Consider the following 18,975-nt stretch of genomic DNA (forward strand, 5'->3'; position numbering starts at 1 on the left):
TTCTCTGCTTGGTGTAGGGGAGGCCACCTCCTGCCATTGGGTGGCCAGGACACATGTTAGTTGAGAGGGGCCTGGCAACGTCAGGACAAGAACCTCAGCCAAGGGTCCTGAGAAACATGGATTCAGGGAGGGGGAATCCTCCTCCTTCTGGGAGCAGAATGGAGAGGGGAACTGGCGCCCTGGAGCTGCCTGGGTCCAACACTCCCCAGGACCCTGAGTGGTACCTTGGAAGGAAGAGGCTGTGGTGGCGCACAGGTCAAGGGTCCCTCTTTCAATGAGGGATGGAGGGATCCGCCTGCAGACAGCCCCGCTTCCTTGTACTCTCCAAGCAACTCTCTCCTTTTCTCTGACAGGTGGAGGTGCTGCTGGAGGCCTTCTATACGATCAGCCAGGGGCCTACAGTGCAAGGCAGAGACATGGCCGCCTTTGCTTTGTCCATCCTGTCACACCAGGACCTGGTGAAAGTGGTGCAATATCTCCTCCAGTTTCCCTTCAGGTATGGAGCCCTCCAGGTTGTACTGGGCTAAGGGGAAGGTTGGCAAGCTGCAGGGCTTGCTCAGAAAGCCCTTGCTGCCATTTCCTCTCTCTGGAGCATGGCAGCAAGCAGAAGACTTGAATCTGACCATTGCTTTTGTTTTTGCATTCACAGAGACTGTGAGAGAGTTTGGGAGAAGGTTTTAGCAACGGCCGATCCAATACGACTGACCCATCTCATGGCCAAGCAGATGTACCAAAGCCTCTCTGCCACCAAAGTGGTAAGGACCAACCACCTGCCTTCTGGCTTCCTTCTTCCCAGGGTAATATCTAGGGGTTCCCGTATTCTGCAGAAAAGCAGGGAAAGTGACTTGCACCTCTCTCTCTTCCAGCAACATCTCACCAGCCTGTTGCACGCCATCCTCAGGATGGAGGAATACAAGGCAGCTGTGCGCCAGAACTTCCCACAGCTGCTGATCGCTCTCCTGGGGATGGTTTTCAACTTCCATTACGACCAGGAATTCCTCGGGTGAGTAGTGTGTTCCAAAGAGACCAATGGAGTCCTTACCCCTTCAGCCTCGGGGGGGGGTGTTCATTCCAGCTTGGTTTTCTTTTTTTTTTTTTAATAATTTTTATTACATTTTTTACAGAAATAACAGAAAGATCAAAAAGTAAAAAGAAAAAGATAAGAAGAAAAAAGTAGAAAAGAGAAAAATCACAACCACTTCATTGACTTATTTCAAATTCCCATTGGACTTCCCCCGTCTCCCGCATAGTGCATTCTTAACAATAAATTTATCAGCAAATTATATCCTTGTTTCGTGTGTTTCTTTATATTTTCAATTACAATTTAGATTTAAATCTCTTAATCACCATATACTCCAAAAATATACCGTAGTATCGTTTTTACCCATTTAAACCTTAATTCTTTCATAAATCTTATCAAATTTCATAAATAATTAAATTTCGTTACTGGGGCTAGATTCCAAATCATACGACATCTTATGTTTCATATAACTTATAATGCTTTTGCAAATAGTCTTTAAATTTTTTCCAATCCTCCTCCATTGCTTCTTCTCCCAAGTCTCGAATCCTTGCAGTCATCTCGGCTAGTTCCATGTAGTTCATCAATTGCGTCTGCCAGTCCTCCAGTGTGGGCAAATCTTGAGTCTTCCAATGTTTAGCGATAAGAATTCTTGCTGCTGTTGTAGCATACATAAAAAAGGTTCTATCCTTTTTAGACACCTTCTGGCCGACAATGCCCAGAAGGAAGGCCTCTGGTTTCTTGGGAAAGGTGTACTTAAACACCTTTTTTAACTCATTATAGATCATTTCCCAGAAGGCCTTCAATCTTGGACAAGTCCACCAGAGGTGAAAGAATGTCCCCTCAGCTTCCTTACATTTCCAACATTTATTATCGGACAAATGGTAGATCTTAGCTAACTTAACCGGGGTCATGTACCACCTGTATACCATTTTCATAATGTTTTCTTTCAAAGCATTACATGCAGTAAACTTCATACCGGTGGCATTCCAGCTTGGTTTTCCAAGGGAGGCTCTCCTTCAGGCGGCTGCTAGGGAGGAAGGAAGGGGAAGGAATTGGAGTGTGTGGCAATGACCCTCCTGGTGATCCTGGCCTTGCTTTGGTTCCAGAGGGGCTGAGGGAGTTCTGCACCTCCTTCTGGGCACCACTGGAGAGGAAGTAGAGACGGCCGTCGTCGACCAACTTTTCTGCCGGGAGACTTTCAGCCAGGGCTTGTCTGCCATGGTGAGGTAAGAGGAAGAACACGGTGACCTTCCCCAATGGTCTGGCAAACGGAGCTGAAGGCACGGGGTTGGACTGTGCCCCTGTTTGCTTCCTGCGGTGTCTTTCCCTTCCTTACCAAGATCTGCTTCTCCATTTCAGAGTTATCGGAAAGCAACGCTGGTGGATCCCTCCCATGGTGGAAAATATCATCGCTGCTCTCAAGGACCAGGATTTTGCCGGGATGCCACAAGTCGCGGCAGCTATCTACATCGAGGTGAGGGGGACTGAGGTGCAGGAGGAAATGGGGGCAGCAAGGAGGCTCTGGCTTGGCTTCGGTCGAGTGTTGGGCTACTTTGAGCCTAAGGACTGTTGCCTGTTTTAGTGCTCCTCAGAGTAGACCCATTGGATTTGATGTACATGGCAAACTTTGGTCCATTCACTTCAGTAGGTTTGCTCTGTGCAGAATTGCAAATGGTGGGTAAAAGGAGAACGTGCCTCAGCCTCTCCTCACTGAAGGGTTTCTTTCTCTTTGGGCCTCTTTAGCTGCTCAGCGGCCGTCTGGAGGTCTATCCCTGTAAAGATACATTGGACCAGCTCCTCAACTGACTGGAATGCAAACACCTGCAAGTCCGGGAGCTCAGCATCAGAGGGATATCCCTGCTCCTGGACTCTGACATGGCAAGTGATGCTCAGAGGGAGGGGGGGTACAGATCTCAATTCTAATCATGGCCCAGCACTCTTTTGCTGGCACAATACTGAAGGGCCTGTGCTAAAAGCTCTGCTGTAATGGGACATTGTCGTATCGGAACCGCACTGGACATTTGATAAGCATTAAACTAATTAAAGCTTCCGGGACGCCACGGGAAGGAGCGCGAGGCAACTCGTCTGAGGAGCCTCGAACAGCGTGGGGGTCTTAGAGGGGTCACGAAGGCTCCGTGAACCCCTAAACCACAGGTGGAATATCCTGTTGGTCAAAATACTCAGCAAGGCTGCGTGTGCTCGCCTGTGTTGCCGGCGTTTAACAAGGCTGGAGCCGCAGCGAGAAGGGGAAGCACCAGACTCCATGCTGTGAAGCCTCAGGCTCCGAGGGAAAGCGGCGGACCTCCGACAACAGAGGAAAAGCTGGGAAATAGTCCTAAAAGCTTTGAAGAAAGCAGAGGAGGGAGAACATTGGAAAACAATCAAAGTAAAAGCCAAAGGAATTCTGAATGAAGTACCCAGCAGAGAAGTAATTAAAGACAAAAGAAGGAGGAATTCACTACTGGCGGTAAGATTGACAAAGGAGTAAAGCGAAAAGCTGGCAGACGTGAATGAAAGAGCAAGAAGTAACCGCTAGCGAGGGGAAGGAATATCCTCGATAACAAAGTACATTTTACAAAGTACAAAGTACAGAGAGTTGGAAGCAAGGTAATATTGAGTTTGTTTGTTTTTTGATAGACTCTTTACCGGGTTTGAGAGGAGGAAAGGAGGTTTCTGGGGCATTTAGTTGATGCTTTAACCGACAGGCTTTTTGAGGACGTTATCGTTAACATCAACTTTCTTGTTTGAAGTGGGTGGAAGAAAGCCTGGGTCCTCCCCAGACCTTAATGCTGGTTTTATGTTAGTGACTTCCCTATGGGTTTAAAAAAGGGAGGAGGAAGCCATTTCGGGACTTAACTTGGCTTTGTTATTCGCCATTTCAATTTGTTCTTGATCTACTACGTCTCTGCATGCATTTGAGATTTAAAGGGACATGCGCCAAAAGCCAAACAGGAGAATTTAAACCAGCATAAAGAACACTTCCCAAAGAACCTCCAAGTCTCCAGTAAAGGAAAATTTTTGGTGACGCCAGACTTCTATAATACCACCCTCTAGGAGGGTAAAGACTGTAAAAGGTAAAGACTGTAAAACTTTGTGTATAGTCTGACGCCTACTATCTGCTATCTGCTATTACACCCCAACGCCAGACCCGGTAACCTACTAACCCATTAGAGACTATCTGTGATCCTGTGCCTCATCCCTTTTTGAAAGACATTAGGACAGAGACTAGCTTCTGGGGGAGATTATTCCAGATCCAAGGACCCACCACAAAAAGGCCCTGCTACATGTCTCATGGTTATGAATCCTGGGAACTGTGAGCAAATTGCAGTTCAGCAACATTCGGAGGGCTGCAGGTTGACCATTCAGGACTATGTCTCTCTATAAACCTGTCTATAAATCTGCTGCATTTATATAACTCCCCAAAGACATTAGTGTGGTGGACCCTAAGATCTTTCAAGCCTACAAAATGACAAACGGTGCAAAAAAGGGGGTGGTAACACCAGCGGAAAGGAGGCCGTCGAGACAAGAGGATGCTAAGGAAAGCAAAGAAATTAAAGACTATAGTAGTCTGATGGCAGAAATAAGGAAAGAATTCAAAAATAATGAACAATATATTGAGAGAAAATTACTTGAGGTACAAGACACTTTGGACAAGAAATTGGAGGGAGTGGTGGGGGAATTGACAGGAAAGGTTAAAGATTTATCAGTAAGAACCAAGGTTCTGGAAGATTCAATGAAAAAGGTGCAAAAAGATACGAAAACTAGTAAGAAGGAGGTGGATAGAATTAGAGTAGAAGTTAAAGAGATAGAAAGAGTGCAGGAAGAGTTGTTGGACAATATGGCCATGACACAAATGAGGCAAAATCAAACCAACCTGAAATTGAGGGGTGTACCAGAGACCCCAAATGAGAATATTAGATCTAAAATGATAAAAGAGCTGGCAACTTGGTTAAATAAGAGTGAGGAGGAGGTAAACTGTCATTTAGTAAATACTTTTCGAATAAGACCAAAATCAGACAGAGCCAGAAAGAAAAAGCTGCCAGGTGACGTAATTGTCATGTTCAACACTTTGGAAATAAGAAATGAAATACTGCAACAGAACCACATAAAAAGGTTATATATTGAAGGAAACCCAATTATTATCTTTAAAGAAATTCCTTCGAGATTTCTTCGAAGGAGAGAGACATACAAAAAATTAACAAACCAATTGAAGAAGAATGGGATATTGTATAGATGGGAGTTTCCTGAAGGCATTTCATTCTACTTTAAGGAAAAAAGGTTTAAATTAAGCACCAGTGTTGAACTTCAAAAATTTGCGAGGAGATATGAGAAGGACCTGGGAAAAGTTGAAGGGGAGGCGGAAAGGGAAGAACGACAGAGAGATGAGGAGGGTGAAGGGAGTGAAGAAGAAGAAAAAGAGGAGAGTATAACAGGAGAAGGGGAAGAACAAGAGGAGGAAAGCAAGGAACAGTAGTTTCTATTTAATCTAGCTAAATTAGCTAGAATAGTTTAATAGATGGCTTTAAAAACAATAAGCTGGAATGTGAACGGTTTGAACAATAAAAATAAGAGGAATCAGATTGCGCATGTATTGCTGAAAAAGAATTGGGATCTAATTTGTCTTCAAGAAACGCATGTAATAGGAAAACACAAGAGGGTATTAAGTAATAAGAGATTGGGATTGGAATTTGTGACCTCCGACAAGGTTAAGAAAAGAGGGGTAGTAATTTATATAAAGGAAAAATATGATCCGCAATTACTGTACAAAGATGAACATGGGAGAGTAGTGGTGGTGCAGATGGTCTTTCATGGAGAAAAAATAGTTGTGGTTGGAATATATGCCCCGAATGAGAAAAAAATCAGCTTTCTTTTTGGAATTAGATAATATACTAATGGAATGGATGGATCAGAAAATGATACTGATGGGAGATTTTAATGGGGTGGTGACGCCGAATACGGATAGATTAACAAAAAGACAAGATGGGAAAGAAGGTAAATTACCACGATCTTTCTTTGACATGGTAAATAATCTGGGATTGACGGATGCTTGGAGATTTAAAAATCCTACTGCAAAACAATTCACTTTTTTTCCAAATCCGAATCAGAGCTGAGGGCGGATAGACAGTATTTGGGTCTCGAGGGAATTGGTACAGAACTTAATTAAGTCTGAAATTTGGCCTCAAACTTTATCTGATCATAGTGCGGTTTCCATGGAGTTAAAAGGTAGAGAGGTTAAAACAGCCAGATGGAGAATGAATGAATATTTATTTAATGATCAAAAGATAGTAAATAAGGCTATAGAAACAATTGAAGAATACTTTAGGTGGAACTTAAATGGAGAAACTTCCATAGAGACGGTGTGGGACGCAGGAAAAGCGGTCATGAGGGGTTTTTTGATTCAGAAAAATAGCCAACTAAGAAAAGAAAAGGAAAAAAAGAAAGAGCAGATTTTAACACAGATTATGGAAAATGAAAGAAAATTAACTGTTAACCCTAGTGAAGAGAGTTTAAAACAGAACTTAAAAATATTACAAGCTAAATTTGCTACAATAATTAACCAAGAGATAGAGTGGAAAATTAAGAGGATGAATCAAAAGAACTTTGAGTCCGCAAATAAGATAGGGAAATATCTAGCGTGACAGTTGAGAGAAAGGAAGAAGTTGAGTACGATCAGTAAAATAAAAGAAGGAGATATGATTATGGAAGAACCAAAAGAAATAAAAAGAATATTCCAAAGATATTATAAGGATTTGTATAAAAGAGGAGAGGAAACAGAACAAGAAATAGATCAATTTTTGCAAAAACACCATCTGGAACAAATTGTAGAAGATGAAAGAGCAGCACTAGATGAGATAATAACACAGGAAGAGATAAAAAAGGCTATCAAAGAGATGAAAGCTGGGAAGGCGCCGGGACCGGACGGTCTTCCGGCCAAATATTATAAAATATTAATTAACCAAATATCACCAGTGCTGGGAGAGGTTATGAACAATATATTGAGAGAAGGAAAGATACCTAATACCTGGAAGGAAGCCTATGTTACATTGATTCCTAAAAAAGAGGTGGACACTACGGAAGTAAAGAACTATAGACCAATTTCATTATTAAATAATGATTATAAGCTATTTGCAGATATAATGGCGGAAAGATTAAAGAAGGTCTTGATTAATAAAATTCATGGTGACCAAACTGGATTTCTCCCAGGGAGACAATTACGGGATAATGTAAGGAATTTGATTGACATTATTGAATATTTGGACATGAAAATAGACAGAAAAGCTGCACTGGTTTTCATAGACGCCGAAAAGGCATTTGACAATGTTTCCTGGAACTTCCTAAAGAAGGTTTTGGAGAGGATGGGAATTGGCGAAAAATTTAGAAGAGGCATAGAAGCAATATACAAAGAACAGAAAGCAAAGCTGGTGATAAATAATAATACAACAGAATATTTTAACATTTATAAAGGGACCAGACAAGGTTGCCCCCTGTCCCCCTTATTATTTATTATAATTTTGGAAGTACTTAATAAGAGACTGAGGGAGGCAACAGAAGTGAAAGGAATTAGAGTAGGAAAGAAGGAATTCAAAATCAAAGCCTTCGCCGACGATATTGTTCTGACTTTGGAAGATCCACAAGATAGTGTAAAAGAAGCATTACAAAAAATTGAGGAATTTGGAGAGGTGGCAGGTTTTAAGGTAAATAAGAATAAAACTAAAATGCTGGTTAAAAATCTAACTAAGGAAGAAACGAAAGATCTAGAACAAAAAGTGGAAATCATGGTGGTGTAAAAAGTGAAATATCTGGGAGTGTGGATCACGGCAAAAAACATAAACCTATATAAAGATAATTATGAAGTTACATGGAAAAAAATAAAGATTTGGAAATATGGGGGAGGATGAAATTTTCCTTTTTAGGGAGGATAGCAGTGGTTAAAATGAATGTTTTGCCGAGGATGTTGTTTTTATTTCAAACTCTTCCAGTTATTAAAGGTTTAAAACAATGTAAAGAATGGCAGAGAACCCTGATGAAATTCATCTGGCAGGGGAAAAGACCAAGGATTAAAATGAAAATATTAACTGATAAAAAGGAAAGAGGAGGTTTTGCTCTCCCAGATTTGAGCCTATATTATGAAGCAGTGTGCCTACTTTGGCTAAAAGATTGGATAAAATTGGAGAACAGAGACCTATTGGATTTGGAAGGTTTCAATAATTGGTACGGGTGGCACGCATATCTCTGGTATGAGAAGGTGAAAGTCCACAGGGCTTTCTTAAATCATATTTTCAGGGGGCCAATATATCAGGTCTGGGAAAGAAATAAGAACCTTCTTGAAAGAAAAACACCATGGTGGATCTCACCGGTAGAGGTCTTAACAATAAAAAAAACCAACATGGAAGGGAAGACAGCCACTTACGAAGATTTGGTAAGAAAATCAGAACAAGGGTCTAAACTTAAACCTTATGAGGAAATAAAGGATCAATTCACCGGTTGGTTACAATATCATCAGGTGAATGATATGTTAAAGCAAGATAAAAGAAAAATGGGCTTTGAGGACAAGAAATCAAAATTCAATATAGAAATAATAGAAGGTAAAAACAAAACATTGTCTAAATTATATGACATATTACTGGAATGGCATACAAAAGACGAGGAAGTCAAAGAGGCAGTGATTAAATGGGCAATTGACTTCGACTATAACATCGAGTTTGAAAAGTGGTTGAAACTGTGGAATAGAGATATTAAATTTACGGCCTGTACGAGTTTGAGAGAAAATGTTTGGAAAATGCTCTATAGATGGTATCTTACACCGGCAAAATTGGCTAAAATCTATAGATCAGAAAATAAGACATGCTGGAAATGTGGTGAAGTGGAGGGAGACCTCTACCATATGTGGTGGCAATGCAACAAGGGGAAGGTTTTTTGGGAAGCAATATATAATGAACTTAAAAAAGTTTTTAAATACACTTTTCCCAAAAGACCTGAGGCCTTTTTGCTGGGAATTATGGGTAAGGAAATAAAAAATGAAGATAAAAAAATATTTCTCTATGCCACCACAGCCACAAGAATTATGCTGGCACAAAACTGGAAAACAGAAACTATACCTAACGTAAGTGACTGGCAGGTCAAAATGATTAACTATGCCGAGCTAGATAGATTAACAGGCAGAATACGAGACCAAGACGACCAGAAATTTCAAAAAAATTGGAGTAAATTTTGGAAATATATTGGAACGGATATATAGGAGGAACTGGCGGTATTAGAAAAACTTTATCAGCTAATAATTATTGTCAGGGGTTCAGGAGCAGAGGCGAGGGCAAGGGAGGAAACAGAGAGCGAGGGGGAGGAGGCAGAAGAAAGGATGAGTGACGACGACGACCCGAGATCTCCGAGTCTGTCCAGTGAATCAGAAGATTCACAAAGAGGAGCACCAGTGGCAAGGGCAAGGGGGGAGACTAGGGGGACACCCCAGGAAGAAAGAGCCAGAGGCTCTTTCAAAAACTGTTTTTGTTTTCTGGTATTAACTGAGATATTTATTGGCTTTAATCTGGGATAGATTTTGTTCTGGCTCAATCATGGAATCCACTCCATCTCCAATCACAACTTATATTATGATCCAACAGGGATCCTTACTGAGAGAGTCCATGATCCCAAGATTCTCCTCCTTGACCTCTTTATGCAAAGCTCTCTGGTCCGGATTCAGCAACGTCCACCCCTTGTCTGTGAAACAAACAGCAACATCTTCACCTGAACACTCCCCATCAGAAGGTATCTCAATCTGGTTGGTCAAAATTTAAATTGACAGATGGCAATATATACAACTTAGAAGTATATTCAACTCAGATCAAAAGAAAGGATTTGTGAAAGAAGATTTGAAATTTAAAGTCACAGTGATACAGAATAACAAGAAATTGTTATCCAAAACCTATAGTCTTTTATTGCACTGGGAATTGATGGAGGAGGAAATGAAAGAAACGATGATTAGATGGTCTCAGGATCTCAGACATACTATCTATCTAGAGCAATGGGAGAAACTCTGGCGAGAGGCTATACGATTTACTGCCTCATATACAATTAAAGAACATTTTGTAAAGATGTTCTATAGGTAGCATTTAACGCCAGTTAAGCTGGCAAAGATATACAAATTGAAATCCAACCTCTGTTGGAGATGTGGTGGAAAAATAGGAACAACAATACAGATGTGGTGGAGGTGTGAGGAAATTAAGAAATTTGGGATAGTAGTGCACGAAGAACTAAAGAAGATGTTGAAAATATCAATAACAAAGAGAACCAGAGACATATCTCCTTGGATTGAGAGATGAAGAGATACCACGGGGGGGGGGGGATTTTTCTATATGCAAGTACTGTGAGGAGAATCAGAACGTACAGGGTTAAACAGTTCTGTGTGACGTCTCACATTCTGAGGTGTGGTTTTGTTCACATACGGGAATCTTTCTTTGCGTGTGAATTACTTTCGTTTTTAGCTGTCAAGCCGAGGACATGTCCGCTCGATCTCTGTGTTGATTTATGATGTTTTTCTGTACAATGATTAAAGACTTCTTAGATGAGCAAGAAGCCTGCGTACAGCCTTGGATTTATCACCCACCCAAGGCACGACTGCTGCTGCGAAACTCGGCTTGGAGCCAGGAAGACAGCTTAAGGCTCACAGTTGGCACGGAGAGTTGGCACAGGAAAGTGTGGCGGACGCCATTACATTCCACAAGTACAGCTGCTAGAATAGTGATTGCTGCTCGGTGGAAGTCACAAACTATACCCACAAAGGAGGAATGGATTTGTAAACTAAATGAATATTTAATTCTGGCAAAATTAACTGAAATTAGAAGAAATCAGTCGAATCAAAAATTTAAAAAGGAGTGGAAATGTTTTGATGAATATATGGCAAAATATTGCTCAAGAAAAGATACGCTAATATGCCTAGATAAAATGTGAAGTACTGGATGGAAGAAAAATTAGTAAGGAAAGATAATAAGAATATGAAGATGATTTGAGAAGGTTGTAGAATGCAAAGATTATTGTAAATTGTATAATGTGGAGGAAATACAGTGGGGGCGGAGGGAAGTGGGAGGAGGGAGAAAAGGATAATAGGATGGATTGAGGAAATAGAAATGTAAATGTATGGGGGGATGGGAAGGAAATTGTGTTGGCTTTGGTACATCTGTATTGTAAAGTAATATGTGAAAACCAATAAAAATAATAATAATTTAAAAAATTAAAACAGGAAAATATTTAAATTTATACGTAAATCTCTTTCTTCACTTTGAACCCCCCCTCCCATTTTCATGATAAGACCAGCTTTGTGTTGTTTCATTGGTAACAGAAGCGGAAAAATGACTATTACTCACTTAATCTAAGCACAACGGCCACAAGAGCTCCAGTCTAGGCATTTGGCTCTGCGATGTTGAATGTTCTCTGTGCTCTCCTGTTTCCCCTTTTTTTGTTTCAGTTGAAAGCAATTCATGGACCCAGAACTCATACACTGACCACTAATGATGAACTATATGTTATAGATACTCCTGCAAATTTATTCTGCTATGTTTGAGATATACAGACTCAGCCTACATATTTGTATCATCTATTATTCCTATCTTGCTTGTTTTATAAAGTTAATAAAAGTTATACAAAAAGAAGAGAAAAAGGCAACACACGGAGGCCCCATCTGAGTTCACACTGCACAGCAGGATCAGGTTCCTTTAAGGAGTCCAGGGCTGCGCGATGGATCAGTGAGTTGTCAGCTATTGGTAGGGCATTCAGATCACAGAACTGGTTTTAGACATTTTGAGCTGCCAATACATCGCGTTGGCCGGGGAGCTGTAATCTATTCCTAGCTGAAATTGCCTGCAGATGACAAAAGCGTAGGCAGGCAGGCAGGCAGGCAGGCAGGCAGGCAGGTGGGGGAGCCCGAAAAGGTGCTCCCCTTCTCCATCTCCATCCGCCTGCCGGCCTCCCCCCCACCCCCCAGCTGAGCAAGCCCCAATTCCTCTCTGGCTCCATCCCTCCAGGTCCCCATCTCCACTCTCCTGGGACTCACCAGATCTCTCAGAGGTCCCTGGGAGGGAACGCTCAGAGGTTGTGGGGAGGGATGCAGGAGACAGCCGGACCAGGTCAACCGTCCATCTTCCCCCTTCCATCCTTGCTAGGTTTGCAGGATCTGTCTCTTTCACCCTTTCTGAGGAGTCAAGGAGCCAAAACGAGCTGGAGGGTCCTGGGAGAGAGGAAGAAGCAAAGGGAGCCTCAGAGGCCCTGCAGGGATTTTCTGGCTGGAGGGGAAGCCTCCCAATATGTTGGGGGCCCCACCCACAGCAAAATCCCTGCTTTATCTCATTTCTGGCCAGAGAACTTTCCCTCTTCACCCTCCATCCCTCCATGTTCCCATCTCCCCTCCCCTGGAACTCACCAGATCTCTTGGAGGTCCCTGGGAGGGAACGCTCAGAGGTTGAGAGGAGGGATGCAGGAGACAACCTGACCAGGTCAACTGTCCATCTTCCCCCTTCCATCCTCACTAGGGTTGCAGAATCTGTCCCTTTTATCCTTCCTGAGGAGCCAAAACGAGCTGGAGGGTCCTGGGAGAGAGGAAGAAGGAAAGGCAGCCTCAGAGGCCCTGCAGGGATTCTCCTGCCCTAGATATTCTCCTGCCCCTGGAGAAGCACAAATGGGGCGGCCCCTTCCCAAGAGAAGCCCCATTTCTATACCTCTCCAGTGGTATAGAGTTGGATGTGGTCAAAAATGTGATGGCAAGAATAAATATTGACATCCTAGGCATCAGTGAACTAAAATGGACAGGGATGGGCGAATTCAGTTCAGATGACCATCATATCTACTACTGTGGGCAAGAATCCCGTAAAAGAAATGGAGTGGCCCTCATGGCCAAGAAAAGAGTGGCAAAAGCTGTACTGGGATGCAATCTCAAAAATGATAGAATGATCTTGATACGAATCCAAGGCAGACCTACAAGAAATAGAGTACAGATTTCCAAAGAATAGCAAGGAGAGACAAGAGCAATGCAAAGAAATAGAGGAAAACAATAGAATGGGAAAAAGCAGAGATCAGTTCAAGAAAATTGGAGATATGAAAGGAACATTTTGTACAAAGATTGCCATAATAAAGGACCAAAGTGGTAAGGACCTAACAGAAGCAGAAGACATCAAGAAGAGGGGGCAAGAATAAACAGAGGAGGAGGGGGAGGAGGAGGAGGAGAAGATATCCCGCTTTATCACTCCCCTTCAGGAGTCTCAAAGCGGCTCACATTCTCCTTTCCCTTCCTCCCCCACAACAAACACTCTGTGGGGTGAGTGGGGCTGAGAGACTTCACAGAAGTGTGACTGGCCCAAGGTCACCCAGCAGCTGCATGGGGAGGAGCGGAGACGCGAACCCGGTTCCCCAGATTACGAGTCTACCGCTCTTAACCACTACCCCACACTGGCTCTCCAGAGGAATTATACCAGGAAGATGGAGGGCACAAGGAGAAGGGGACGACAGAGGACGAGATGATTGGACAGTGTTCTCGAAGCTACCAGCATGAGTTTGGCCAAACTGCGGGAGGAAATAAAACACCACCTAACAGGGTGGATCCAGTATCACCAAATAAATGAGGTCTTCAAAGCTGACAAGAAAGAGGGTTTTGCAATTTCAGTATTGGATAAAGATTTACTACAAAACAAAACAAAATTAATTTTTAAAATCTATGGAATCTTACTGGAGTGGGAGGACATGGATGAACAGGTAAAGGCGGTAATGATCAAATTGGCTATGGGTTTAGGGAAACCTATTCAAGTAACATCATGGGGGAAATTATGGAAGGAGAGTTGGAATTTTACGGCTTGTGAGGCAATAACAGAAAATTTGATAAAGATTGTCAGGGTTACTTCCAGATCCTAGCTCACAGAGGATCACGCTAGCCAGCGGTTGTTGATTAAAAGTCTTTATTGAGTTACAGTCTCCATTCTCGAGCTGCTGCGTGCAACCCTACGCCTTATGCTTAGGTCGGCGAAGCTCCTTCTGAGTCTCCGCCCCTTGCGCACCAACTTAATATCCTAGCCCTGCTCCACCTTTTCCGCCTGACAGTTCTCCTCTGGGTCCCTCTGCCCCCCTGGGTCTCTCCCTTCCGGGATTCTTCTGACGCTGACCCCCCTGACTCCCCTGTCTCCTTGCGCCGGGCTTTAGGACCTGGCTCTCTTTCCGGGCTGCCTACTGCGCCACCTTCCTGTGCATTTGAACTTGGCGCGCGCGCCCAACCTTCCACTTTCCGTCTAACCGTCACTTCGCTCCCCGATGAAGGTGTGGCCACTCCTGACTCGTGCCCTCCCTCCTGTTGCGAGCTGCCAGCGCTAGCTCCCAGGCGCTCTTCCTCTTCCCTACTCTCTGGCGGTGACGTAGGTCCCGATCTCCAACTGCTCCCCTCTGAGTCCCCTCTGGCTCTTTCTTCCTGGGGTGTCCCCCTAGTCTCCCCCCTTGCCCTTGCCACTGGTGCTCCTCTTTGTGAATCTTCTGATTCACTGGACAGACTCGGAGATCTCGGGTCGTCGTCGTCACTCATCCTTTCTTCTGCCTCCTCCCCCTCGCTCTCTGTTTCCTCCCTTGCCCTCGCCTCTGCTCCTGAACCCCTGACAAAGATGTTTTAAATAAGGAAATATTTCTTTACGCCACAGTGGCAGTGAGAACATTTATTGCCAATTAATTGCCAAAAATTGGAAAAAAAGAAATAATTCTGACCAAAAAAAAGCTCTCTTTGGAGGAGGGTCCCTGGCACTCGGGGAGAGACCATAAATGTTGTAACTACTCCGGGTCAACGCTAGCTTTCCCCTTAATTCCTCATGAAGTTTCCTAATACCAGTTATACCATATGCCTTATACCATTTCCTAAAATTCTATGATTATCCCCGCTGTGTTTTATTTAATGGAAATTGAGACGGGTTTCCTAGGTGAAGCTTTTTCCACATTCTAAACAGTCCCTTGCAGGAAATATTTCATGGAAAATTAGATTCACCAAAAGAACGAAGCCAGACAAATGTAGAAAGGGAAAAAGAAAGTTAGACAGGATGTACCTCCACGTCCCTGAGATCTCTGAAGCCTACATGGAAGAAGGCCTGGGCAGCTCAGAGCAGCCTCATCCTGGTTGGAAAAGGCAGGACTGGTGGAAGAATATTCCCAGACAGAACAGGAGATGCATCTCCTATGGAGAGTTGTGGGTGTGTTAACATCTCAGGTGCTGCAGGGGGCGCTATGGGGCTCCCTCAAAAGAGAGGAGGTTTGTCCTTCAGAGATCTGTATGGAATTTCAAAACTGATCTCATGATCCAGCAGGGAGCCTTACCAGAGAGGCCGCGATCCCAGGATTCTCCTCCTCGACTTCCTTCTGCAGAGCTCTCTGGTCAGGATCCAGCAAAGCCCAGTCCTCCTCCTCTGTGAAAGGAACAGCTACGTCTTCAAAGCACACTGGACCCTAAGGGGGAAAGGGGGAATAAAGATGATATGATTCTACACGTTGCTCTGTTCTTGTCTGTTGTGTATTTAATTGATGGGTACAGTGGTACCTCGGGTTACAGACGCTTCAGGTTACAGACTCCGCTAACCCAGGCACAGTACCTCGGGTTAAGAACTTTGCTTCAGGATGAGAACAGAAATTGCACGGTGGTGGTAGTGGAGGCCCCATTTTCTAAAGTGGTACCTCAGGTTAAGAACAGTTTCAGGTTAAAGATGGACCTCCAGAATAAATTAAGTTCTTAACCCGAGGTACCACTGTATTAATCTTTGTGTCAGCGGGGGAATTCACGTAATAATATTATTATCTCTATATGGCACTCATCTTCATGGAAATCTTTGCAAGCATTCCCATTTTCCGGATGGAAGGACCTCCTCTCCCTTCATCTGGTGGGGTGGACCCTCCCCCTGCCCTCAAGCCAACTTGAAGGGGCACCAGGAGGGGGTGGGGAGGGGATGGTTGGTTGGTTGGCATCCATCTGTCTTAGGAGTGGGAGTGAGATCTGGGGGAGAGACATGTGCTGTTGCATCTGGGGCACAGGAAGTGGTGCTGGAGATGCAGAGGGGCTTTTCTTCTCCCTGTGCTCCCCCCACGTGGGAATGTTCCCCTCTGGCTGCAGCCTCTGGGCACAAAGGTGACCCCTCTCTCCATCTGAAGGGGGTTTATTTCCTTCTCCCAAAGCCCCCTCCCCCCGAAAGGAAGGCAGCCCCCTCCCTGGCTTGGCAGAGAGGGCAAAGGAGGACCCTCTGCTCCCCGACTTGGGGCTCTCCCCCCACCGCGCATGACCTGAGCAGGGACCCCCATGCCCCCTCCCTGCCCCCCCCCCTTATCTCCTGGGGGGGGGAGAAGAGGCGAAGGGCTGCCTAGTGGCGGGAGGTGCCTTGGGCTCAGAAATGGCTCCCTCCAGACACCCCCCCCAAGAAACACCCCCTCCCCCCCCACCAGGAAAATAGGGAGATGAAGACGTGTCCCAGGCCAGGGATGAAACGCCCTCGCCATCTTGGGGGGGAGGCCGAAAGGAGCTTCCAGGAGAGCCACCTGCAAAGGACCCCTGGAAGGGCTTGGGGCCCAGGAGGGATCCCTTCAGACCCATGGACCAGAGAGGGGTCCTGGGGAGGAGTCCGCCCCTGAAGGCCCCCCGGGAAAGGGCCGCCTGGCCGGCCAGGAATCCTTGGCGCCCCAAGGGAGGCGAGGCGGCAGTTGGGGAAAGGCAGTTGGGGAAAGCCGTTGAGGGGAAGCAGCCGCGGGGGGGGGGAGGGGGGGGCCTCCCCCTCTCTCCTCCCTCAGGGACACAGAGAGAGAGAGAGAGAGAGAGAGAGAGAGAGAGGCGCACAAGGGGGGGGCGGAGGAAAGGGGGGCTCTCCTCCCGGAAAGGGGGGGGCAGGGGGGTCTCCTCTCTCTCTCTCTCCCCCTCACAACCCCAGGGCCTTCCTCGAGAAAAGAGATGAGCCCCCCCCCCCGCCTGTCTTCCCAGGCGGAGGTTTGGACAGACACCCAAGGAAGGGGGGGGGGGCCCTTCGGAGAATGGCTGGTCTGGACCACCTGAGTTGGGGAGGAGAATCCCTCAGAGGCTCCTTTCCTCCTCGCTGGTGTTACAACTCAGTGTGAGAAGGCGATGGGGAGCCTGGAAAGAGGGAGAGATTGACCGTTGAGAGGGGACTTGAGAGAACGTGACTGAAATCACGGGGGGGGGGCCCCACATATTTCAAGTTAAATGTTCCAAATATGACGCCTGCATGTGTCCTTTCCACTTGACAGCCCTCGCCTGCCCCCCCCCCCACCTGGGCCAAGACCTCTCTTCCTCAGTTCCACAGGAGAAGTGGCTCTCCCTCCAGATCCCTGCAGGCCTCAGGGGGCCACTGGAGCCCAGTGGGGGGGGGGACTCTGGGGAACTGGCCAAGTGAGGGCCGCCCAGAAAGGGCTCCTGGGACCCCCAGGGGCCAGAGGGGGGGTCTCCAGCCTGGCCTCTCCCCTCTTTCTGCAGGTGGAGCCCTTCTCCTAGCGCTGACTGGGAGAGGAATTTGGAGGTCTTCGATATATCCTAGAATCACAGAGTTGGAAGAGGCCACCAGGGCCATCGAGTCCAACCCCCTGCCAAGCAGGAAACACCATCAGAGCACTCCTGGCATGTGGTTGTCAAGCCTCTGCTTAAAGACCTCCAAAGGAGGAGACTCCACCACACTCCTGGGCAGCAAATTCCACTCTCGAACAGCTCTTACTGTCAGGAAGTTCTTCCTCATGTTTAGGTGTGATACGGACCGAGGGGGGGTGCCTATTCCCCCCTTCTTCTCGACTGTCCGAGGCGATGACCTCAAGGGTGCCATCGCACACCCACCCTAAAACCCCCTTCACCGTTGCACAAGCACCACACTTTTCCCAGACCTTTTCCCGAGCGAAATAAGCTCGAATATATATATATTCCCTATCCTTTCCTATGCCTATCTGCGCTCCATACTTAGAATGAGTAGACCGAGTGTTTCCCTTCTCCGCTTATTCCTATGGCCGCGCTTTGGCCAATCACAGCCATGCATTCGTCCTGCAGGAGCTAGCTCAGGGAGCTCTTGCACGCCTCATTTAACCTCCTGACGAGCTGCTGACGGCCCCCCCACGGCGAGAACAATAGAACCGAAACTCCCGACCTCGTAAAACTGTCAAACCCTTGTTACAATGTATCCATTTCTACAAGAATGGATACATTCTGCTTCCGCTTTTGATCTAGGCTACGGAACAGGTTGAAAGTTATCAGAACCTTTCAAAATTCATATAAAATCAACCACAGCTCCAATTTTCTCGCTCTTGGTGTCATTTGACTCAGTTTCCCCAGGACTCCATGATGCTGCCCGACTCCATAATCCCCGAGACGGCAAGTCACGTACACAGGAACTCTCTAATCCCGTCAGATCGTTCTGCCCAGCCCTTCCTCCAGGCAATACCAGGTGGCAGACGGTGCATATCAGTAACCCATTGTCCCACCGCCACCGGTACTCATGAAATGTATATTTGTATATGACCCTCGCTCTGCATATTCCACCCCTCCCTTCTCTCAAATGTAGATTAGTGTAACCCCACCTTTCTCTGAGATATTCATGACGTGTGTAATGTATTCCTGATGTAATCCATAAGACCCAACCTTCCCATAATGTATTCATGACGTTTCGCGCACTGTGTTGTGGGACTTGGAGGGAACTTTTAAAAGTTTGTGTCGCCCCATTCTCGGGGTTCAATGCCATTTTGAACCTGTTGCGCAATAAACTCGGATCTTTGTACTTTGCTCCTGTGTCCGGCTGAGTTTCTTTTTCCTCCGCAAGGACCCGCGGACCTAGTCCGACGAGCCGGGTGGCTGTGCAACTACGCACCCGGAATTTTTCCGTAACAGGTGGAATCTTCTTTCTTGTAGTTTGGATCCATTGCTCCGTGTCCGCTTCTCCGGAGCAGCAGAAAACAACCTTTCTCCCTCCTCT

The 18,975-nt window shown here is 45.6% G+C and overlaps 2 protein-coding genes across 3 annotated transcripts in view; both read left to right on the forward strand.

Moving 5' to 3' along the window:
• The window catches only part of LOC309538094 (uncharacterized protein), a 177,426-nt gene extending 176,685 nt beyond the window's left edge, over positions 1-741 (forward strand). The window contains exons 6-7 of one of the 2 annotated variants that reach the window (XM_082233352.1): positions 354-496; positions 650-741. In XM_082233352.1, the coding sequence (XP_082089478.1) occupies positions 354-496; positions 650-658 (152 nt within the window). In that variant the 3' untranslated portion in view covers positions 659-741. Of the gene's footprint in view, positions 1-353 lie in introns of both variants that reach the window. The other variant, XM_082233351.1, reaches the window with a different exon arrangement.
• On the forward strand, positions 714-2,919 carry LOC309537619 (uncharacterized protein; the record flags this gene model as incomplete). The annotated part of the gene is made up of 5 exons (XM_082232510.1): positions 714-755; positions 867-1,003; positions 2,128-2,247; positions 2,381-2,495; positions 2,765-2,919. 5 exons carry the CDS (start codon positions 714-716, stop codon positions 2,825-2,827), a joined length of 477 nt encoding a protein of 158 aa, XP_082088636.1. The 3' UTR covers positions 2,828-2,919.
• Between the last annotated feature and the right edge of the window lie 16,056 nt (positions 2,920-18,975).

Source organism: Podarcis vaucheri (genome assembly GCF_965113315.1).
Source record: "Podarcis vaucheri genome assembly, chromosome: 7".
Classification (NCBI taxonomy): Eukaryota; Metazoa; Chordata; class Lepidosauria; order Squamata; family Lacertidae; genus Podarcis; species Podarcis vaucheri.